Source organism: Sinocyclocheilus grahami, unplaced genomic scaffold (assembly GCF_001515645.1).
Source record: "Sinocyclocheilus grahami isolate Dianchi unplaced genomic scaffold, SAMN03320097.WGS_v1.1 scaffold215.1, whole genome shotgun sequence".
In the NCBI taxonomy this organism is placed as follows: domain Eukaryota; kingdom Metazoa; phylum Chordata; class Actinopteri; order Cypriniformes; family Cyprinidae; genus Sinocyclocheilus; species Sinocyclocheilus grahami.
Genome location: NW_015505394.1, coordinates 612545 through 638399, shown reverse-complemented (window position 1 = coordinate 638399; position 25855 = coordinate 612545). Strand labels below are relative to the sequence as shown.

General features: G+C 36.8%; 1 protein-coding gene across 8 annotated transcripts in view; it reads left to right on the top strand.

Moving 5' to 3' along the window:
• Positions 1 to 25855, top strand: part of LOC107596124 (spectrin beta chain, non-erythrocytic 1-like) — an 83384-nt gene that overhangs the window by 38350 nt on the left and 19179 nt on the right. For all 8 annotated transcript variants that reach the window (XM_016286763.1, XM_016286762.1, XM_016286761.1 and 5 more), the window contains 7 exons: positions 19580 to 19731; positions 20059 to 20232; positions 22019 to 22110; positions 22215 to 22295; positions 23130 to 23245; positions 23424 to 23536; positions 23655 to 23842. In XM_016286763.1, the coding sequence (XP_016142249.1) occupies positions 19580 to 19731; positions 20059 to 20232; positions 22019 to 22110; positions 22215 to 22295; positions 23130 to 23245; positions 23424 to 23536; positions 23655 to 23842 (916 nt within the window). The remainder of the gene's footprint in view (positions 1 to 19579; positions 19732 to 20058; positions 20233 to 22018; positions 22111 to 22214; positions 22296 to 23129; positions 23246 to 23423; positions 23537 to 23654; positions 23843 to 25855) is intronic.

The window sequence follows — 25855 nt, the reverse complement described above, 5'->3', positions numbered from 1 at the left end:
ACAACTTTGCGCTGTGGATCGCCGGATTGGCTTTCACCGTGGACGAAGCGGAGTCCAGCCCGGGGTCGTCACATGTGGTTGCCGCAAGCCCGCTGGATGCTCCTTCGTCGAATCCGCTCACTCTAGCCCTCCGGCCGTTCCTCACATTAGCCCTGAGCCTCTGCTCACTCTAGGCCACTGTATGTGACGCTGTGTTTCGTTGTGAAAGCGAAACTACTATGTTTGGCCTTCCAAAAATGGACACGACTAGAAATCAGTGGTTAAGTTGTATTTACAACACTGTTCCAGAACACTTCAACCCAAATATTCAGATGTGTGCAACACATATTATGGAGGACTGTTTCCTGATCCTGGTAGAGTAGACTACAATGCCGGCTATTCTGACTCAAAGACTGTAAGTAAGTTTTTTTATATTTAAAGAATTTGCCACTGAAGATTCACGACTGTAAGTAAGTTTTTTTTATATTTAAAGAATTTGCCACTGACGATTCACACGCGAATTTTTTGGGCAGTGTAGAGTAGCACTTGTTGTTTGTCATTTCTCCGATCATAAATGCAGACATGGTTTTATGTTTACGCGGCGCGATGCGATCATCTACGATCCGTTGCACCCCTACTGAATACTGTAAATTTCTCACTGTGCCTGATGCTCCTTTTTAATGAATGGATTTAGAGTTTGTTGGCTTTCTGGGTGAAATAACAGTTGAAACAGTCAATAACAGTTTCAAGTACTGCTGGCAATGCATCCCATGTAAAAAGAACATTTAAATCACTGACATTTTTTAAAGCCTTTAGAAAATGAATCCCATTGGTGAGATGGTGAATGGTGAAAACAAATGGTGTTTAAGTGTCCTTCAGTTTGTCAAAAGGAAATCAAACTGAAGTAGGGCTGCATGATGTCTGTTTAGCAGTAATTTATATGCCAGGAGCCAATAGTAGTATGAAGGATGTGTATTGATGTAGTCAAATTTGGGTAAAAAAATTATTTCAAGTGTCTTGGCGGACAGCTTGTTCTGAGTTTTTTCCTCTCTGTGGGCCTATATGTAAGCTAAGTTCCTTTTTAAAGTGTGTAAGTCAACAGTTAGAAAACGTCTTATTAACATTGCTGCATAAAAGCATTGCAGCAAGGCTGATGTCAGGGGGAAACATGAAGATGGCAGGTTTCTATTTAAGATGCCTTCGCATGTGGAAAATCCCTTTTAGTTATAGCCATTAGAGGTGCGTGTGTCTTCATTCTTTCTCTGTAATTCAGTGTGTGTGTGTAAGTACTTGGTTCTCTTCACTGTAACAACAGGTGTGTTCTTTGGTCTGGTAATTGATGCCATACACACAAAAATGTTGTGCCTGTTTTAGTAGAAACACCTTTAATATTTAATATTTTAACATTCATCTAGATACAATAAATGCTTGCCAATAAAAAAGAAGTTTTTTTTAGGTGGTTTTTCGTTTCAACTTAGCGTTTCAAGGAAGTAGTCACTGCAGGAGGATGTTTGCCACATTACACATGCCCATCAGGTGATTACAGGACACACCTCTGTGATTTAAAGTTAAATGAATAGTTCATCTGAAATTGACAATTGTGTCATCATTTACTTAACGAATGTTGTTCCAAACCTGTATGACTTTCCTCCTTCTGTGCAACACAGAAGACAATGAACCTCTGAGCTTCTTTTCTGTACAATAACAGCTTATGTTGTCTGTGCGCTGTTATCCTTCAGTAATGACAAAGCACCATAAAAGTGGTCTGTGCGACTTATATACTGTATTTCAAGTCTTCTGAAATCATACGATAGCTTTGAGAAACAGGCTGACTTTTCCTAATCACTAAAAGTGTTAGGGAATTGAAATGTCACAAGGCTGAGAAAATTGGTCTGGACTTTCATTTTAGGTGAAATTTTCCTTTAAAACTGGTTTGCATCATATATTGTAGTGCTGAAACTAGGGATGTTCATTTTGGTTATTTTTCCTAACCGACGCTCGTTAACCGATTATTAACCGTTAACCGACAAGATTATTTAAAATTAGAATTTAATTAAATTAGAAAGGATAAGTGTCTGTGACCTGTTTAAAATAGTCTACTAACATTTGTTTCCCGGGGATTCATTTTACATCCGAAAAGTGCAGCAAACAACAGAACATGAAAATTCACATGCATCACATCACGCAGAAAAAATACAAAAGCTAGGCTGTATATATATATATAAATAATAATAATATATTAATATAATAATAATAAATAGGCCTATACGAGAAATATATTTTTACTTAAATAATAAATTAAGAAAACGAAAGAAAAACTGTGCAACAAGTAGCCTATTATGTAGAGTTTCGGTTCATTTTTGTGCTGCGTGAAAGGAAACCAGAGACGGCAGAAAGCGGCATCCTATTTTTCTTTAGGCTTATTTTACAAAAGCACAAAGATTTGTTTTTATTGTGAATGTACACAAATAAAAGCAAACCTTTTACAATTCCGATTATCTTTATTACTAAAAGGTTAGTTGCTTCCACTGTTAGAAGGAAAAAATTCAAGTGATTGCGCCGGCGCCGCATGCGCACACACAGCTTTGCTACCTTGATAATGCAAGCATGTTCATTATCATAATAAAATACAGTCAGTCAAACATATGGAAAAAAACACACTGCTCAGTTTAAATATGTAGTAAAATCTGTCCCGTTAAGCGTTATCACCGTACTGCCATGATGTTATGCAAAACATTTTGTTTTACGTGGATATTGGAACGCCAGTGAAGTAGGCTACATAATAAATAATATTTTGGCATTCAAAAACATTGTGAATACGGAAACATTTGATTTTGTGTCGAATGAGAGCCCCAATGTTGGTTTCGGTTTAGTTTTAGCCTAAATTAATTTGTTTTGGCTTGTCGTTTATAACTTCTTATATTTTTAATTCTTGTTCTTTTCTAAATACTGTTAATTGAAAGGATTTGTTGTGGCGTGAGAGGAACTAAAATAGCCTAGCTATGTTTACAGTGTTTATTATAATGTTTGTAAACATTTCGCGTTGGCATTAGGCCTATTTCTGAATGAAATAATACGCATTTTTTAACCATGCAGCAAACCTTTTTAAATATTTTGATAAATTACTGAAAGAAATAAATAAATAAATGACTTTTTAAACAGTTTAACTGATTGTATTAATCGGTAAAAAATTCTTACGGTCGGTTAACGGTTAACCGGTTAAAATGAACATTCCTAGCTGAAACATTAAAATACAAGCAGACATCACTGATTCTAATTAGTCTTAAAAACAAGCTTACGCTGAATATTGCTGTAGCCTCTTTATAGTTCAGGAATGGGCTGTCAAACTGTCACAGGACTCAATTACCCACATTCCTTCAGTGACGTAGGGTGGGGCAGCCCATTTCCGCTCTATAGGCCATTATTACAACAGCGAAGGGTTGCTACTGTTGGGATTAGTGATCAGAGATGAAAATGTGGGCAGAAACATAAGCAGAAGAAAAAGGCCTGGAAGATGTAGGGGTTAACAATAATGACAGGAGAGAGAGATGTAAGGATAGAACATACGGCTCCCCACAGCACGCTCAAACAGCAGCTGGACAGCAGCAATTACACCACTGCTACCAAATGTGTGTGTAACATGTTTTGGTTGTTAACATTCAGCAAGTGAGATTTGTGAGTTTAAATGTCTGTTATTGTACAGTTCAGTGTGTTGTTATCTGAATTCCTCTAATTCTCATTCTCTGTTGTTTATTATGATTTCATTGTATTATCCAAGTTAAAACACTCTTGCTCCAGATGGAGTCACTCTGGTTTTGGGTCAGGTTCTGGTTATTTTAATTCATTTCTCCTTTACTCATTAGTGCTAAATACTAGATATTGTCTGATGTTGTATATTTTTTGAAAGAAAGTAATACTTGTATTCAGAAAGGATGCATTCACTTGATCACAAGTGACAGTAAAAACTTTTACATTGTTGCAAAAAAAGATTATATTTCAAATAAATCCTGAAAAAAATAGATGTATCATAGCAGCTGAAAATTCAGATTTGTCATCAGAAGAATAATTAACATTTTAAAATAAAATAGAAAACAGTGATTTTTTTTATTTGTAATAGAATTTTACAGTATTACTGTTTTACTTTATTTTTATTAATAATCGCTGCCTTGGTGAGCTTTTGAGACTTTTTTTAAAAAACAAAAACAATCTTAAACTCTTAATCTTTTGTTTAACGGTAGTGGAAGTTGCAGTAAAAAAAATTCATAAACATTCTACTATTTTTATATATTATATTATAATATTTATATTATATATAGCTATATCTTCTCCATGGACTACTGTTATATCAATTAATTTCTGTTGATTTGATTTGTTGATTAATTTTTGTTATATTTTATATTATTTATTATTGCTGAGGCTAATTAAGTTTAGCCTCAAGCTGTAAAACAAACAAACAGACATCAGCTACCACAAGGCATCAATAGGTGTGGATCATAGGAGAACATGAGTAAACCCTCTGAGTTGACATTTAGCTTTGACTTTGTGTAGATGGCTGTAAAATGTTGCAGTTAAATGCTTGTTGCATCCAGCACAGATACAAAGTGAGATGACATCTCAGCATGAAAACATGCAGATATTTGAGTTTAAAGAGTTTATCTTTAGGACATCCGAGCTAGTGCATTCCAATTATTGTTTGCATAGTGATCTTGTATTGTTTTCTCAAAACAATATATTACCCAGTAGTGGAGGTATAAAGATGTGCATATGTGTTGTGTGTGTTTACAGATAAATATGTTGTGTACACATTTTAATACCTCTGTCAGTGTGCTGTCAATATTGCACTAGCCAGTGCATAAAAACTCCAGATTTGCATCAGCTTTCAGACATACCTGAGCTGCTTATAGTCAGGCATGTGCAGAGGGGGGTGCTATGGGTGCTTGAGCACCTGCCCCTTTTCCCCTTGATGCCCAAAGTGCCCTTTTGTCAAGGCAATTTTTTTTTTTTTTTGTAATTAAACACCATTTTGTGAAGGCCTGCCCAATCTAACTGTTAGTAAAACGAATGAATAATAATTTATTCGTAAATAAAATTATCCACATGATGATGACCTTTCACCTGACAATCTCACCAGGAACTATCCCTCACGTTCAGATGCCTTTAATGTATAGTTGCCAAGTCTGCGTATTATACGCGACTTTGGGCTTCTTTTTTTTGTCAAGTTGCGTGAAAAAATCGCGAGTTGTGGTTTTTTGGGCTTATTTAAAAAAATATATGGTTACTTGTTAGGGAAATCTGACAAGCAACTTTGTTTCTTTATTTATGTTCGACGTATTCTCCAATGCATTAAATGACACTCTGTCTGCTTGAGTTAATAGCCAACCAGTGCGATAATATAAGTGCTGCAGCTTAATTTGCCAAATGTTCCTCCCCCTCATTGGAGAAAATCACATTCAAAAAGAAGGCACGTGCCGTGACGCTGTAATCCAAGCGATGACAGAAGTAGACGTTGAGGAGTGGGATGACTTTCTTTTAGCCTATTTTTTATTTTTACACTGTTTTTGTAATGTATTAATTATCACGGTGCTGTAATAAAAAAACAAGTAGTCCTATACTAATACTAAGAGTAAATATGTTTCGAATGGCCTATATTTTAGTAGGCTATACATATGTGGCTATGTTACAGCTCCCCTTTGAAGCTCTTGTGTTTTTCTCCTTTTCCATCTCTCCAATCCTATTCTGCTCACAGGTGATTGGAGATGAGTTTTGTTCCCATTTTTGTTGCAGTTTGCTGATTTTTGTAAAATAGCTTCTGTTTTTGCTTTTCAGATAAAAGAGTGGTTTCAGTTTGAAATGTTGCAGGCTCATTTATTGGTAATAAATAATTGATAATAAATATTATTGATGATAATAAATCATCAAAAAAAAAGGGGGCTTGTTTTGGGCTTGTTTTTGAAGCAGCGGTTGCTTATTTGTCTTGCGAGAGTTTGCAACAGTGCTTTAATGTAGCGCACTACCAGGATGCCTTCATAACGTCCGCGGCTGCCGGTAAGTGGAGTTCTCAGTGGAGCGGTGTGCTTGTATACTTATATTATTAAATTATTATTATGATACAAAAACTGTGTGAAGAGAGCATGCACAGCTGTTGTTTATATTGCTGTTTGTAGCCTGTGGAAGTAAGGTTAACTGCAGCAAGGGGCTATAATATTTTTGTTCAATATTTTCCTAATGTCAATTTTATGATCGGTTTATAAAGGCTACTACGAGCACCTTTTCCCCATTTTTATCACAGGGGTTTATTTATTACCTGAGATAACTTGAAAAACACGCATAAACCGTATATTTACGCAATCGTGTGTTTATTGTCTTCACGTTTTTTTCTGCTTTTTATTCAGCTCAGCTACAGCGATAGCCAGATGATTTTATTCATATTAGGGTTTACTGCACGTCATAAGTCATTCCTTCTATGAGTCTGTTTTGGACTTTCTGCACGAGAGCGCCCTCCGGCTTCGAGTATGAATTAAACATACACTGCATGAGAGTGTTGAGCGCTACAGATATTCATTTCTCATTTTGGATACGAATAAAATGTCAGGTCATGCATAGACTATCGATACTGTCTCTTTGAATTTAAATCTAGAAACCGTGGACACACCTGCCCGAATAAAGTGCGGGGGACGAAATTACATTTCTTTAAAATTAAATATTAAAAATTCAGGTTTTAATATTCTACAAACAAAACGTTCTACACACAGCAATATAAACAAAGGTGCCTGTTCTCTTTCGTTCTTGCTGTTTGATTGGGAAAAGTTTTAAGGGTGTCGAGGGGTCTTGTCTTTGTTATCTGACTAAAAAAACGAACAAAACTTTTTTTATTACAGTATTTTAAAAACGTAGTGCCTTAAAAATAATTATCACAACCCTGATAAAACAGGCTACTTATCAATCCTGTTTTTATCATCATTATAATAAAAAAAAATGAATAAATTCAGAACAGGATTATAATATAATTCTATTTTAAATAAGACAGAAATATTTTTTCTACAACAACAACAGTAGTGTTTACAACAGCAAAACCACCATACCCTGTAAACTCAATAATAATAATAGGCCTAATTTAATTCAGTTTCTATTTTCAGAGTGATTAAGAGGTGCAAAGAACTATTTATTTAACTTAAAATGGTCTTTTCTGTTCTGTGTTTCTTTTTCAAAACTGTGTCACGGCATTTGCTGCTATAAATACAGAAGCATCAGTTTCGATACATGTCTCAGCAAGGAGCACAGCCCTATTAAAAGCCATGCTCCATGTGCCCCTTTTATACTTTGAGCACCTGCCCCTCCAAAGGTCTCTGCACGACCCTGCTTATAGTAGTGCGGTGCAGAACAGTTCGTGCTAACCTAATATTACTAGTACACAGACACGCTCAAAACAAATGTCAGTTACCACAAGATTTGGATCACAAGACAGAAGCATCACAAGTGGAGCAGCAACAAAATATCTGGACATTTCCATGTGATGATGAAAGAGGAAGAATGCAAGAGGAGGATTAGAGCAGTTAACTTGTCCAGTGTTCACATTTGACACGGGACACCATCAGAGGTTTCTCTTAAGTTTTGAGCTCCGTGTCAACAGGCATGTGGCTGTGCTGTCTCTCTATTGCTCTGTCTCATACTCTGTTTCTCCTGAACATCACCTCGGGAAAGCAGCTCTGTCACAACACGACCAGCCTACTGTGGAATTTGCAAATACACACACACACACACACACACACACACACACACAGACACACACGTTTGCTTAGCTATCTAAATGGGGACATTACATAGACTTCTATTGTTTTTATGTACAGATAGTTATACACTTTTTAATAGGGCTGTGAATCTTTGGGTAGTCAGCGAATCGATTCGATTCATGATTCATAGGTTTTCGATTCAAGAACGATTTTTGCAAATTCAGAACGATTCGATTGACAATTAAATTCGATTCGATTCGATTAACGATTCGATTCTGCATTATTTAAGTGCATTCACAGGATTATTTAAATGCTTCCCCTAAATTATTTAAATGCTAAGTCAGGGCAAATTACACAGCAGCCTTTATGATTAGAGAACCATAGGTTACAGAAAAAAACCCACGTTTGTCCATTGTTAGATGCTAGTTTAATGATGCTATGGCATGACATGGTATATGTAGAAATTTATGTAAGCCAAGATTTAAAAAAAAAAAGAGCTTTAAAAGTATTATGTATGGGCTAACATTTTATCACACCAGGGGCTATAACAAATCAAATACACTGCTGGACAATAATCAATCATTTGTAATCTATAATGGCAATTTTATGATCGTTTTATATACTACAAACAATTATTAAAATTTTCTGCACAGAAAAAGGTATACTTTATAGTTTCTGTACTGTACTAAATAATATATAAATTAGCACTGCATCATTCATAAATTTTATTTATTGTGTTTATTGTCTTAACGTTTCAGTTCATTCTGTTTCAGTTTCAGTTTAGCTGCAGATATAGCCTGGCACATCTTAAGTTCTATGAGCGCGAGATCACTTCTCTTTCAGTGTGAAAACAGCATCTCATTTTCATAAAAAAAATGCTATAGTATTTAACTTTTCCACTCCATTGGCGAATGATGATTCTGAAAGAAAACGCACCCGATGTCTGTTTGCTATAGCAACAAACACTACATTCACTTGCATCTGATAAACCTCGTGCTCTTATTTCAAGGTTGTGGTTAATGCTGTGGTTATTTTAACAGTTTCCTTCGTACATTGTTAAAACACATTTATCATTCAATGGAACTGTGCGTAAGCTTTAGACACTTAAATTTTTGCTCTGTCCATGCAATAAATGTGCAGCCTTCGACTGCTCCGTTAATGTCGTCGGTATGACCGAGAGCCATTGAAAAACTACAGAAAAGTAAAACTACTTCACTAAGAAGAGATCACACATCAGCTGCTCAAAAAATGTGTCATTGAGACGAACTGAGCGCGAGCGCAATCCTGTGACAGTCACAGGCGGTAAATAGTGGAGCGCGTGAAGAAGAGATGCGAGGGCACGAACACTGTTCAAGGTCTCCATTAATTCGTGCTTGTAGTAATTTAATGTGTATATATTTTGAATGCATTGAATCACTATAGAAATCGCTATTCATTTGATTCTTAGCGTTTTAAATCGATTACTGTCCAAAATCGACGATTCACGATTCAAAATTCATGTTTCAAGTTCGATGCATATGCATCGTCAGGGTTTGTATACCCCCACACACACACTTTAACAGGAAGTTCTGAGAAATGTCATTCGTCTAAATATTGTGTGCATGCAGTGTTAAGAAATTCATTTTGTCCTTCTATTACCTTTTCTGCTTACTGTGTTAAATGATTCACTTTGTTTTCTCATCATTTTGCTAGTGTTATACCAATGTTAACTAGCTAGACTTTAACCTTCAAAAGACGCTGTTAATGTCCACAGACTTTTTTCCATATTGTAGTGACCTTTATGTTTCTATGGTAACTCTTTCTCTATACTGGGAATATTGCCATGCAAGTTAATGAACATGAGCTCATTGTGTTTGTTAGTGAGGAAATCTAAGTACATATCCATGTGACATTTTTATGTTAACGGGTTTGTCTGAGATTGACATCAGCACGGGTGACATCAATGCAGTAATGAGCACAGAGCTGTTTGTCTGTACACAAGTTATGTTGTGAGTGTGTGTGTGTGTGTGCTGTGATCTGGTTAAAAGCTGTTTAATGTGGTTCAGATCAGAAACGTACACCTCAGTATGCCATGTGTCGAGATGTGGTGATGAGCGTGTGCTGACAATTCACATGGATGTCATTCACACTCACTCGCATGCTTATACATCTCCTGTACATCAAGGCTCTCTTTGTAGTCATTGGAAGTGCCATTTCCTAGACTGTGTGTTTGTTTATTCTGAAGGCTTGGTAGATGTATGCAAAGCTTGTATGGAGTGAGTCTGCTGATTGGTCGATGGGTTTCCTGTCTGCCAATAATCTCATTTGTGCTTCTTTTTTTCATTTACTGACTGGAAGCTCCTGAAGATGCAGCTTTAGCTTTGTGTGTGTGTGTGTGTGTGTGTGTGTGTGTGTGTGTGTGTTTTCAGGTTAATCTGTAATTGATGGATTAGCCAGCAGCAGTGAAAATCAGCTGTTGACATTTACAAGAAACGTTTACACTGAAAACACCTTAAAACAATATTTTGCCTGTTTTACACAAATATATATGGAAAAATAGTTTCCTAGAGTCAGCAGCCTTTTTAACATGAATTGCCACTTATTTCACTGTAACATCAACTGTCCTTTAAAGTCTCAAAATTAAAGATCTCAGTCTAGACTTTTGGAAACATGAAGTGAAATGCATCATGATGTTTTTGTTGTAGAATACGATAGGGGATATATTCACACGTTATAGCACTGAAAAAGGATGATGTATAAAATTGATTTTAAGATAAAAAATGGGACGACAAAGAATTAACTTGACGGAGCTCAAACTCAAACCACACGGCAGCAACAAACAGGAAGTGATTGTTGAGCTACATCAGTGACCGTGAGCTGCTCCAAAAGGGGGACACAGATCATCAGTCACGTGTGACACTGAACTCTGTGACTGTGCCGAAAGACTCTTCAAAACAATGTGGACTGAAAAACTTCTAGGAAAAATAGTAGTAAAATAGTCCTGACCTTCAGCACAGGCTGGAGGAACCACCCAAAAGGTTATGATGTATTGAGAACAGCTCTGGACTGTCAGATCACATCTCATTACCTCCTCCTAATATAAATCAGAGATTTTACATTGTGTAATGTAGGTCTTTATAAAGGGAAAAAAAGTGATGTGACATGTGGCCAAGTATGGTGACCCGTACTAGGAATTAGTGCTCTGCATTTAACCCATCCAAAGTGCACACACACAGCAGTGAACACACACACAACGTGAACGCACACCCGGAGCAGTGGGCAGCCATTTATGCTGCAGCGCCCGAGGAGCAGTTGGGGGTTTGGTGCCTTGCTCAAGGGCCCCTCAGTCGTGGTATTGAAGGTGCGAGAGAGCGCTGTACATTCACTCCCCCCACCTAGTGTACACTAGTCCATTCTGTAACTATGAGGTCTATCAGTGTGGAAAGGGGCAGCAGACAGATGCGTGTGTGTAAATCAATTTCATCGATGCGGTGAAGAACTCTGTGAGAACTCACCTTTAAGATCAAAATAGGCCACCTGCGAGATTTGTGTAGATCTGATGAGAAAGGAGGTCTTTTTACAGTACCATTAGTATTAATTCAATTCCGTACCTGCTTGTAGTCAACCTCTTTTAAATGCTCCTGTGTGTTTTTGCGTGCACGCTCTGGTTTCGAATGACTAAACCACAAGTTTATTTACAATTTTTTTTTGCGGTGTTGAGTATTGCAGCTAATCACAGGCATTACTGTTGAAAGTACTGTTGAGATTTTGATGGTATATACCTTAAGCAAAAATATCACGGTATTGCGTTACAGCTCTAAAATGTGTTATTTTTAAATGACTGGGTAAAAAAAAATTATAATAGTTTTTCCGCTAAACACAATATATTTTGTTTTTGAGCAACATACAGAATATTAGGAACAATAGAATTTGTTTATTTTTTCTTTGATTTGTTTCCTAAAAAGAAGAAAAATAAAGACTGACTAGGGTTGGGTATCGTTTGAATTTTATCAATTGTGATTCCGATTCTTTTCGATTCCAATGTGATTAAATAATGATATCAAACATTTATCATGTGTCTCTTTTTTACAAACCATTTATTGGAGCTGAATACCATGAACAAAAATCAACAGGCTACATAAAAACTGGGCTCTTTAAGAGCTGTTTGTGTGCAAAATAGAACTGCATGATTCTGGATAAATTTAGTTTTTTCCCCCCAATGGAAGTTGTGGTTCTCTCATGATTCTGAAGAGAAAAAAAACATTAGACAACTAAACAAAATAAATGTAATTTATGAATGAATGATTAAATGACTCACTCAAGATGTACTTGTTTCATTACTGGATGAATCAGTGTTCTTGAACGAACCTTTTGTATAATTCAATGACAAATGCATTTTAACAGCCCCTTTTCGCCACCTATTGGTGTAACAATGTAATCGATAATCTTCATTGGAAGTATCAAATTACCTTCAAAAGGTGATTTACTCTATTTTAATCACTACCATAAACATCGTACACACAGTTTATATCTGAACTATAAACTTTTATCCCAGTACTTCTGTGATTTGAATGTTTGTAACACAGAAATAATGATACTGTGAAGCGGTTTCATTCATGACAGACAGCTGCTCTCTTTAGGTCAATGGCTGCGCTAATGCAAATTTAAGTGTTCAAATCACACTAGTGAGATCTTGCACTGCACGGACGAACCAAGTGATCACAACATTGATCGCACACGTCAAAGGCTGAGGAATGAAACAGACGAATCGTAATTTAGGAATAGAATCACGTTGGTGTTTAAATTGTGTTCGCGATATTTAACAATCTATTAAATTAAAGTGCTTTGTCATGTTGGTAGTGACACCTCTCTTGCAACATGTTTAGCTATCACATATATTATACTTAGCTTTTTTGGCATCTGATCGCAAATGTAGCCAAACTTTTGCGCGCCTAGATTAGCGAGCAAGGTCCTGGCAGATCGCTAGGTCCGGTCCTCACAGATGAAGAAAAAAAAGTGCATAGGAATCGATAGGCGGAATCGAAATTTTAATTTGACAACAAGTATCCGATTCCTGACCTTAAAGGCCCGTTCATACCAAGCACGATAACTATAAAGATAATGATAAAGATATAGTTATAAAAATCATTCTCAATATTAAAGAATAGCATAGTCCACACTACAACTATAACGATAAAGGCACAGAGAAACCATATCGTTGGAATAATTTTCAGAACGTTTTTTTTCCAGCTGATGAACGATAGAAACATTGACAGCCAATCAAAATCCATCCTGCTGTAACGAGCTCAAGAATTTAAAGTGGCAGACGCGCATGCGCAAGAATACACAGACGATATCGTTCGCTGGTGTGGACGCTAATATCGTTATCTTTATCGTTATCTTTATAGTTATCGTTCTTGGTGTGAACAGGGCTTAAGTATCCGATTCTGGAATCGGAATCGATTTCAGATTCCCAACCCTAAGACTTAAATCTTTATTTAACCTAAATCTGTAATTACAGTTATTTAATTTTAGTTATATAATTCATGTACATATAATTTATATTGTTTCATATAATTTAGTTATATAATTTCATATACATAATTTGATTTATTAACCCAATTTGAAGCAAAAACAGAATGTTCTGACTAGCTTTGTGAAATTATATTACATGCCTGAAGTAAACAAACAGCAGAAGCTCTGAATGAGATGCAGATTCACTCTCTGAACAGCAGGAGGCGCTTCTGGAACACCAGATACAGCGTTTCCTTGGGTACTGCTGTAAACAAAGCAGTGCTGCGCTGAAACACTGCTTTAATATGAACTATACAGAGACGAGATGAAAAGAAAATACCACGTAAACTTTTCTGAAGACGGTCAGTTCCCCTCAGAAACACATTTATATAAACCCCCAAATCAATATTGAGGACAATAGTTTGTGCACCATTAACAGTGAGTGATCCAGAACAGAGACGACTTGCAATAAGACAAAAAACGGCTGGTTGCTGATCACGTAAGTTCCAGGGGCAGCTCATGGACCGAACGTCCATGTATACTGTTTCAGGAGTGACAAATGCGAGTGTAAAAAATTACACGAGTGAATCCGCTAAATTGTTCTGCCAGTCATTGCTATGATTGACAGTGATAACTGTAGCTCTGAGTGGAACAAACGATCTGACAAGCCAATGTCAAAAATAGACCTGTGCATTAAGTGATGCAGTCTAAATTCAGAGTAACAAAACTACAACAGCAACAAGTCTGTGTTGCCTGAAAATATTTAGCAGTTTCTACAGTTCAAGATAAAACTAAAACTCAGTTTAATGTGTCTTTTTTAAGGCAATGTTTAAAATCTAAATATATTTAAAAACATTTAATGCATTATTATTTAATTGTACTTGCTATACTACTTCAGTACAGTACTAAAATTTGTTAATAGTAATTTTATAATAAATTCAAAATCAAGACGTGAAAATTAGGGAGTGGAAATTGCAACTGAGCTGATGAGTGATCCTCTGCTTCCATCTACTGGATATAATGGTAATTTCATGGAGTTGTCATCTTAAAAGTTTTTATTTTCCACCAGGATTTTTGGCACATTTCTTAATGTCATCTCTATATGGTTGCTTGTCTTTCTCACCTTTTTCACCCATGATGAGTTTGCATCCCTGCAATCTGAATACCAGGCAGGCATTTACTGATTATCTGTTCATATTGACCATCCATCTTAATGGTCAAATGACTGCTGTACCCTCTTGTTCCTATTTGCATTGTAAAGCAGGTCACAGTCCTCAGACTCCCTTCTGCTTCCTTTATGTGTGTGTGTGTGTGTGTGTGTCCTCCTCCTTGGTGTGGAATGCTCAAGGTCTCCTCATTTCTAAACAGATGAAGGCTAAAGTACCAGAACACCACAACTCTGATAACACACACACTGACCCTTCACTGCAGTTTTAGGCCTGTTTGGTCAATACACATTCTTTTTATTTGGTAAAAGCTAAATATTTATTCTCTTAAAGCACAATGCCCTTGGACACCTCATGTAGTGTGTGGGTGTGTGAGTTACTACTGGCAGTTATATTCTGAAATGGCATTCCAATATTTGATCACACAAAATGTTCTAATTTGAATAGATTTTCATATGTAATTAAAACATCATTGTTCAGTACTGTGCAGGTCTGTGCATTCCAACCAGTAAAGCGGAGCATTCTCTGCCATTATCTGCATGTAAGCGTGTTTGTGTGCTTGAAAGCACCGTCCCTCCTCTCAGTGTCGGTGGCCAGCAGAACAGGTTTCCTCAGTTGTGTGGAGCATTTCCCTGAACGAATCTGTAGGCGAGTGAGAGTGTGATCATATCAGTGGAAGCAAAAGGACCAAGCCCTGTTCTCTATTCTAAATTCTTTTGACTGTGGCTTAAGATTACTACAGCCACATGTAATGCAACTAATATAAGTCTCTGCCTCTTTTTTCCCCCCAATGGAAGTTGTGGTTCTCTCATGATTCTGAAGAGAAAAAAAACATTAGACAACTAAACAAAATAAATGTAATTTATGAATGAATGATTAAATGACTCACTCAAGATGTACTTGTTTCATTACTGGATGAATCAGTGTTCTTGAACGAACCTTTTGTATAATTCAATGACAAATGCATTTTAACAGCCCCTTTTCGCCACCTATTGGTGTAACAATGTAATCGATAATCTTCATTGGAAGTATCAAATTACCTTCAAAAGGTGATTTACTCTATTTTAATCACTACCATAAACATCGTACACACAGTTTATATCTGAACTATAAACTTTTATCCCAGTACTTCTGTGATTTGAATGTTTGTAACACAGAAATAATGATACTGTGAAGCGGTTTCATTCATGACAGACAGCTGCTCTCTTTAGGTCAATGGCTGCGCTAATGCAAATTTAAGTGTTCAAATCACACTAGTGAGATCTTGCACTGCACGGACGAACCAAGTGATCACAACATTGATCGCACACGTCAAAGGCTGAGGAATGAAACAGACGAATCGTAATTTAGGAATAGAATCACGTTGGTGTTTAAATTGTGTTCGCGATATTTAACAATCTATTAAATTAAAGTGCTTTGTCATGTTGGTAGTGACACCTCTCTTGCAACATGTTTAGCTATCACATATATTATACTTAGCTTTTTTGGCATCTGATCGCAAATGTAGCCAAACTTTTGCGCGCCTAGATTAGCGAGCAAGGTCCTGGCAGATCGCTAGGTCCGGTCCTCACAGATGAAGAAAAAAAAGTGCATAGGAATCGATAGGCGGAATCGAAATTTTAATTTGACAACAAGTATCCGATTCCTGACCTTAAAGGCCCGTTCATACCAAGCACGATAACTATAAAGATAATGATAAAGATATAGTTATAAAAATCATTCTCAATATTAAAGAATAGCATAGTCCACACTACAACTATAACGATAAAGGCACAGAGAAACCATATCGTTGGAATAATTTTCAGAACGTTTTTTTTCCAGCTGATGAACGATAGAAACATTGACAGCCAATCAAAATCCATCCTGCTGTAACGAGCTCAAGAATTTAAAGTGGCAGACGCGCATGCGCAAGAATACACAGACGATATCGTTCGCTGGTGTGGACGCTAATATCGTTATCTTTATCGTTATCTTTATAGTTATCGTTCTTGGTGTGAACAGGGCTTAAGTATCCGATTCTGGAATCGGAATCGATTTCAGATTCCCAACCCTAAGACTTAAATCTTTATTTAACCTAAATCTGTAATTACAGTTATTTAATTTTAGTTATATAATTCATGTACATATAATTTATATTGTTTCATATAATTTAGTTATATAATTTCATATACATAATTTGATTTATTAACCCAATTTGAAGCAAAAACAGAATGTTCTGACTAGCTTTGTGAAATTATATTACATGCCTGAAGTAAACAAACAGCAGAAGCTCTGAATGAGATGCAGATTCACTCTCTGAACAGCAGGAGGCGCTTCTGGAACACCAGATACAGCGTTTCCTTGGGTACTGCTGTAAACAAAGCAGTGCTGCGCTGAAACACTGCTTTAATATGAACTATACAGAGACGAGATGAAAAGAAAATACCACGTAAACTTTTCTGAAGACGGTCAGTTCCCCTCAGAAACACATTTATATAAACCCCCAAATCAATATTGAGGACAATAGTTTGTGCACCATTAACAGTGAGTGATCCAGAACAGAGACGACTTGCAATAAGACAAAAAACGGCTGGTTGCTGATCACGTAAGTTCCAGGGGCAGCTCATGGACCGAACGTCCATGTATACTGTTTCAGGAGTGACAAATGCGAGTGTAAAAAATTACACGAGTGAATCCGCTAAATTGTTCTGCCAGTCATTGCTATGATTGACAGTGATAACTGTAGCTCTGAGTGGAACAAACGATCTGACAAGCCAATGTCAAAAATAGACCTGTGCATTAAGTGATGCAGTCTAAATTCAGAGTAACAAAACTACAACAGCAACAAGTCTGTGTTGCCTGAAAATATTTAGCAGTTTCTACAGTTCAAGATAAAACTAAAACTCAGTTTAATGTGTCTTTTTTAAGGCAATGTTTAAAATCTAAATATATTTAAAAACATTTAATGCATTATTATTTAATTGTACTTGCTATACTACTTCAGTACAGTACTAAAATTTGTTAATAGTAATTTTATAATAAATTCAAAATCAAGACGTGAAAATTAGGGAGTGGAAATTGCAACTGAGCTGATGAGTGATCCTCTGCTTCCATCTACTGGATATAATGGTAATTTCATGGAGTTGTCATCTTAAAAGTTTTTATTTTCCACCAGGATTTTTGGCACATTTCTTAATGTCATCTCTATATGGTTGCTTGTCTTTCTCACCTTTTTCACCCATGATGAGTTTGCATCCCTGCAATCTGAATACCAGGCAGGCATTTACTGATTATCTGTTCATATTGACCATCCATCTTAATGGTCAAATGACTGCTGTACCCTCTTGTTCCTATTTGCATTGTAAAGCAGGTCACAGTCCTCAGACTCCCTTCTGCTTCCTTTATGTGTGTGTGTGTGTGTGTGTGTCCTCCTCCTTGGTGTGGAATGCTCAAGGTCTCCTCATTTCTAAACAGATGAAGGCTAAAGTACCAGAACACCACAACTCTGATAACACACACACTGACCCTTCACTGCAGTTTTAGGCCTGTTTGGTCAATACACATTCTTTTTATTTGGTAAAAGCTAAATATTTATTCTCTTAAAGCACAATGCCCTTGGACACCTCATGTAGTGTGTGGGTGTGTGAGTTACTACTGGCAGTTATATTCTGAAATGGCATTCCAATATTTGATCACACAAAATGTTCTAATTTGAATAGATTTTCATATGTAATTAAAACATCATTGTTCAGTACTGTGCAGGTCTGTGCATTCCAACCAGTAAAGCGGAGCATTCTCTGCCATTATCTGCATGTAAGCGTGTTTGTGTGCTTGAAAGCACCGTCCCTCCTCTCAGTGTCGGTGGCCAGCAGAACAGGTTTCCTCAGTTGTGTGGAGCATTTCCCTGAACGAATCTGTAGGCGAGTGAGAGTGTGATCATATCAGTGGAAGCAAAAGGACCAAGCCCTGTTCTCTATTCTAAATTCTTTTGACTGTGGCTTAAGATTACTACAGCCACATGTAATGCAACTAATATAAGTCTCTGCCTCTTCAAAACCATGAAATAACATGTTTTTAACATTTTTAACATACAACAAATAACATTCCAATTATAGGCTTATAATATGTCATTTGGTATTTAAACCGTAATTATCACAAAGCTGAATATTCAAAAATGAAAAATTCTGTCATTAATTACTCACCCTCATGTCGTTCCAAACCCGTAAGACCTTCGTTCATCTTCGGAACACAAATTAAGATATTTTTGATGAAATGTGAGAGCTTTCAGACCCTGCATAGACAGCAACGCAACTGTAATGTTCCCAGGTCCAGAAACGTTGTAAGGACATCGGTAAAACAGTCTATGTGACATCAGTGGCTCTACTTCAGTTTTGCGAAGCTACGAGAATACTTTTTGTTTTCATTTACGTGTTTGTTTAATGACTGAGGTGTTTTGTGCTCGTGACATTTTTCTCATCAGCAATTAAATTACCATGCTTCATTTAAACTTGTCACAGGAATTATCTTCTTGTATTAGTGCATGCGACACAACACAGTAGTTCTCGCTCAGTCTTTCTGAATATAGGTGGTAGTGAGGGGTAGCATGTAGTAGTATTTGTGATAAACAGCTTGCTCTTCCTCAGTAAAGGTCATTCAGATGACAGCATTCGGTTGAGCCTCTTACTGACCAGCCCCATATGCTTTCACATTTCCTGCACGCTAATGCTGCACACTTCTTTGCTCCTTAGACATTCATCTGTCTGCAGTCATATTAAGCATTCCTGTTCTCTTCCTGTCCGTCTTGGTCTTTTTCTGTCTGTCTTTATCATTCATTGATCAATCTTATGAGCAGATACACATTTTTTATATATACATGCTTTATAACGTCATACGATGCTTTTTGCTGTGGAGTCCCACCCCTCCCGTCATGTAATTGGCTGGCTGTGAGTGAGGTCTGCTCTGATTAATGTGGGCAGCCATCAGTCAAACTGTCAATGCACTGCAGTAATTGAGTTGCTTTAATAGAATTTAGAGTTACAGTCAATCCTCGGTCACTGCATGTCATTCATGACCTGACATGGCATGTAGCAGGAACATTTATGGAGTTTTTTTTTGTTTTTGTTTTTGTTTTTTTACATGATGTGTATTTTTTAGATAATTTTTTTAGATGCATTCACAGGTTTGGCTTCAGTATGTCCTTTTAAAACTTATTTTTTACTTTTTTTCTTCCAGATGAGAGAGAAGCGGTGCAGAAGAAGACCTTCACTAAATGGGTGAACTCTCACCTGGGCCGCGTGACCTGCAGGATTGGTGACCTCTACACTGACCTCCGCGATGGACGTATGCTTATCCGACTGCTGGAGGTCCTCTCTGGGGAACAACTGGTCAGCAATCCCTCCATCCATCCATTAATCTATGCATCCACCCATGTATCTATCCATCCATTCATCCATCTGTGCATCCATCAGTCTATTCATGCATGCATCCGTCCTTGCATGCATCCATTCATCCAGCCATCCATTCACTCATCCATCCAGCCATACATGCATCCATCCTTGCATACATCTATCCATGTATCCATCTCTAATAAGCCTGTTATTCCGAATAAGATATTCTTATTCCTCTGGCCTTCTATCAATCAAACGCTGGGTTGCTGTGATAATCAGTACACTTTCATTTATTACATTTGTTTACCTTGTTCTCTCACTCAGCCAAAGCCCACCAAGGGCCGTATGCGCATCCACTGTCTGGAGAACGTTGACAAGGCTCTGCAATTCTTGAAGGAACAAAAGGTTCATCTGGAGAATATGGGTTCTCATGACATTGTTGATGGAAACCACCGCCTCACACTTGGACTCATTTGGACCATAATTCTCCGTTTCCAGGTAAGAGGACGTGGCTTTGATTAGAGGTGTGAGAGATAGAGAGACAGACAGGTGGAGACTTTAAGCCAGAGAAATGGCATCTTTTACTTGTCACTGAAGAAACAGCATCACCTGTTTTTAATTAAATCAGTGTTCATGCCAATGTTTTGGTGCACTGGTTGTAATTGTGTAGTGCAGCCCACAATATTAAATATAATCCTGACTTGGGAGTTTGACTCATAGACATACATGTTGATCCCAAAAAAGGTTTTAGGCAGAGTGTGTGATTATCGGTCATTATTGTGATCTTTTGTCTTCTTTTAACCCAGTTCTGTTATTTATTTATTTATTTGTTTGTTCTTTGCTGTATCAGTCTGTCATCTATTCACAATGAAGTATAATTAGCATATTTTTGTCTGCCACTTTGTTGCCCTTTTGATAGGCCTGTACATTTTCAAAAATTTTAAAAATTACTTCTATTGAAACATGCTAATTATCAAAGCAGACTGATCCGGACTGCACACTGTGTTTCATCACTGCTTCTGATTAGTTTGTGACGATGTTGCTGATTTGTGTTTTATTATATTGCAGCAATGACATAATTACAAAAGATATAAGACTTTTTTCTTTTCATTCTTTGCTGAATGAATCCCAGCAGATTATAAATGATTGTAGGGATATAGTCTGAACTGGATCAAGATGACTTTATTAACAGACTTAATGAAGCTTGGCAGTGTTAAGTTCTGCGTTAGTGTACGTGTTTGTCGATATTTCAGCCTGTTTTAAGATATCTCTCGGCAAGAGTTCTGTTGGGCTGTGATACAGATCTATAGAATCTAGAGCTGCACACTGTTAGCATGATGGAACGAAAGCTTTTTAAGCATTTGGAGTAAATAATTTTTTATCTACTACCATTTTATTTTATGTAGTAATCATTTATTTTATATACAGTATTGTAAATGTGATTAATATAATATGAAAAGTCATATTTGCGCAACCTTCAAATTTTGGGGTAAGACTTTTTTTATGAAATACTTTTATTTAGCAACGATGCATTAAATCGATCAAAAGTGACAGTAAAAATATTGTTATAAAAATTACATTTCAAATAAATGCTGTTCTTTTGAAAAATGTATCACAGTTTAAACTAAAATATTAAACACCACAACTGTTTTCAACATTGATTATAATAAGAGATGTTTTTGAGCACCAAATCATCATATTACAATGATTCCTGAAGGATCATGAAACACCGAAGACTGGAGCAATGCTAAAAATTCAACTTTGCCATCACAGGAATAAATCACATTTCAAATATATTAAATTAGAATACAAATATTTTAAATATTTTTGGATTAATTAAATACAGCCTTGGTGAGCATAAAATACTTATTTAAAAAATATTTTAAAACTCTTGCCAACCCCAAACTTTTGAATGGTAGTGTATAAAAGACCAGTAAAAGATGTGATTGTCAGCAAACATTTCATTGGATTATATGACTTGTTTGTGTTAAATCACTTAAAGGCCATGTACACATAGCTAAACAGAGTTGTCACTGCTTTTCTGAGTGCTGAATCATGTATAGTACACACAGTGTTTGGTTATTTATAGGAGTGACAACTGCATTCTACAAATTAATTAATTTTACTCCCAAAAATTCAGGTAGTGGTTACAGTATGTTAAATTCTCAGTAGTGTATACAAAACTCAACAGCTTATAGAACATAAACAAAGACAGCATCAATGGAAATGGAAATGATATGCAGTTTATACAGTAACATGCTTTGCATCTCACTTGTTTGAACAGATCCAAGACATTAGCGTTGAGACAGAGGACAACAAGGAGAAGAAATCAGCCAAAGATGCTCTGCTGCTGTGGTGTCAGATGAAGACTGCAGGGTAAGAGTGGAAGAAAAAGAAATGAAGTGAATGAGCGAGTCTATGATGCTTTATTAAATATGCTAGTTCTGGTCCTGTACTAATGAAAGCTACTCTCCTTTCAGGTACCCAAATGTCAATGTCCACAACTTTACCACCAGCTGGAGAGATGGTCTAGCGTTCAATGCCATAGTGCACAAACACAGGTATCGATCTGAGCTCACAAACACGCACACACTGTCATACAAGTACACCAGTACAAGGCTTTGGTTCTCAAACACATGACAAGCTTTGGTATGACTACGATTTCCACATAGTAGCATGTGCTCACGCACTCCATGCCCCTTCATTCTTCAGCATGTTCCCACACATACAGAGAGGCCTAGGGGCTTCAACCACCAGCGGCATTCTGGAATTTTAATTTTGTTCTGCAGAAGTGCATATAAATGCAGAAGTTGAAAGAATCACTCTAAATTTGCAATTTCTGAGACTTTTAAATTGTGTAATAGCCTATTCACTCCAAGTCCATATTTTTGGACAACTTGCTGTCATTAAAGCGAAAGAGTGATTTTTATGGTTTGTAATTATTATTACTAAGACATTAAATGCAAAATAGAAGCATGTATAAGGTCCCAACTGTGTATTGTACAGTATTGTATGATTTTGTATGTTTGTATATTTCCTATTTCTTATTCCTAAGAAATAATTTCATTATAAACAAATTGGTCCCAGTAGGATTTTCTGTTCTTCTCATCCTCAACAGTCCCACTAGCTCCTAATTTTTGCTCTTTCCTCTCAACTGTCGCCCAGCAGCTTTGTTCCTTCTGCAGTTTTTTCATGCAGAGGAACAGAAAAAATAAAAGTTAAATTAAGTTGACCTAAATAAGGAAAAAATCCCTCACTCTCTCTTTGCAGTGTTGGAGTGCTTCCCTCTTTTTTTGCAAAAGTGTATTGCAGGGTTTTTACAAACTGAAATGTTCTCTTGGAGTTTAAAATAACTTTCTTGTTGATTTTTTTCTTGCTGTCTTTCTCATTCTTAGGTCAGACTTGATTGACTTTGATAATCTCAAGCGCTCTAATGCCCACTATAACCTGCAGAATGCCTTTAATGTGGCAGAGAAGGAGCTGGGTCTTACCAAGCTACTGGATCCAGAGGGTGAGATACATATATGGGCATAAATAGCAAATGCATGCATCATTTTTAGCCAGATAATAAAGACAGAGCTACCCTCAAACACTCAGATTTTGAAACACCAGATTTGCCAAATGAAAAGAATGAACATCTTATTTATTATTAACTAGCTGATGTATTTGTCTTATCTCTTGCTCTTTAGATGTGAATGTTGATCAGCCTGATGAGAAGTCCATCATCACATATGTGGCTACATACTACCACTACTTCAGCAAGATGAAGGCGCTTGCCGTAGAGGGCAAGAGAATCGGCAAGGTACATGGAGATTGAGAGAGAATTACAGTCTACCCTTGTTTACATGTGTACAAGTGTTTCTTTTTCTGTAAGTGTGGGTCATTCTGTTAAGTGAATAGGGGTGTATTTGTTTCTGTAGGTGCTGGACTATGCCATCGAAGCAGATCAGCTGATTGAGAAATACGAGACTCTGGCCTCAGAGCTGCTGCAGTGGATTGAACAAACCATTGTTACCCTTAATGATCGTCAGCTCGCTAACTCGCTCAGTGCGGTTCAGAACCAGCTACAGGCCTTCAATACATACCGCACTGTGGAGAAACCACCTAAGTGAGTGATGTCCACAAGGACAAAAAATACTGTAAAAGAATGACGTAAAGGCAACATAAGGTCAAGTTTGACCCCATTTACTTTTTAATGCACGTTCCTGGTCAATTGGTGCATGTTATTCCATAGCAGAAAATTCTATGTGATCTTCAGTTAAAATGTATTAACTTAGTCTTGCTCTGAAATTACTTTTCTTTTCTGCTGACATCAGCTGTGCATGCATTGCAAAAATAGTTTTCTTACTTGGTATATTTGTCTTGTCGTCTAGTACAAATATCGAAATATTCTAAAATCATGAAACATACTTAAGAAGCAAAATGACGTAAGCTATTACTCAAAATTAGGGATGTAATGATTAACCGCGAGCCGGTTGAAAATCGATTCAAATATGTGACGATTCAAATCGGTTGAGATGCTAAACAAATCGCGATTCAATTAGGGGTGGTAGGAGTTTATATGAATGCATGTCTGAGGGGAACTTTAGAAAAGTTTAGATGGTATTTTTTCTATTCATCTTGCCATCTTGTATAATGCATATTGGGAAGTCGTGGCCTAATGGTTAGAGAGTCGGACTCGTAACCCAAAGGTTGTGGGTTTGAGTCTCATACCCGCAGGGATTGTAGGTGGGGGGAGTGAATGTACAGCGCTCTCTTCCACCTTCAATACCACGACTGAAGTGCCCTTGAGCAAGGCACCGAACCCCCAACTGCTCCCCGGGCGCCGCAGCATAAATGGCTGCCCACTGCTCCGGGTGTGTGTTCACGGTGTGTGTGTGTGTTCACTGCTGTGTGTGTGCACTTAGGATGGGTTAAATGCAGAGCACTAATTCCTAGTATGGGTCACCATACTTGGCCACATGTCACGTCACTTAAAGTTCATAAGTGCAGCGCTCCTTTGTTCACAGCGGAAACGCTTTAAGCGCCACCTGCTGGCAGAGAGTGAATCTGCGTCTCATTCAGCTCTGCTGTTTCATGCAGATATTTTTATGTATAGTTTCACAAAACTGAAGTCAAACCATTCTGTTTTTGCTTCAAATTTCGAAATTATACAATTTAATTTAGATTAAAAAGTGCTCGTGTTGCATGTATACAGCATCTTTGTTTGGATCAAGATTAAAATGCAGTGGTTGCCTCTAATTTCAAATGGCTATGAAAAATCAAGGTGCAACACGGAGTGAAGAATATGCTAATGTTATTTTATGTGATTTTTTCAGTTTCTGTTCCTGAACATCTACGAACATGAAAACCTAAAGCATCATTTCATTTCTATTTTTGTGCTATAGGCCTATATTTAATTGTGCTATTGTAATTTGTTCATTTGTTCTTATTTACTGGCTGTCACTTGTCTTTAATAATGTTTAAACTTTATATTTATGTTTAATTTTGGCTAGTGATTTTTGCGGTGGTATCGAAATTTAAATAGAGAATTGTAAAATTTAATTGGTATCTAAAATATTGGTGTCATATAAGCTTATTTATTAGAATACAAGTTAACAGATCAAAAACAATGATAACAGAAACTATTTTATTTTTTTGTGGCAGGTCCAGGGAAAATGTTGGCAGGGCAAGTAAAAATTTGAACCACTGGCCCGACTGTGTGTGTCCGACCGAGCCAGTAGAAAAAATCTTGTTGATTAGAGCCTGACCGATATGGGTTTTTTGGGGGCCGATACCGATATTAGGGAGTAAAAAAAGATATTCTTTATGTGTAGGCTATATTATAGTACAGTATAGTCAAAAGTTTGGACACACTTCCCATTCGTGTCTCCAAACTTTTGACAGTACTATATATGGAATACAGTATATAGCCTACATAAACAGAATATATATACAAAAACACATTTTTTTGCAATAACTCAAATGTGGTGATCAAACACTTATAATGATGTGACAAACATAGGCCTATGTAGTGGAGGCAGGGTATTTAACAATTTAACAAACTTTATTATTCAAAATGAGTCTGACTTCAGTGCAGTAAACTTCACTTATTATAAATAACTTAACACAAATAGAACAA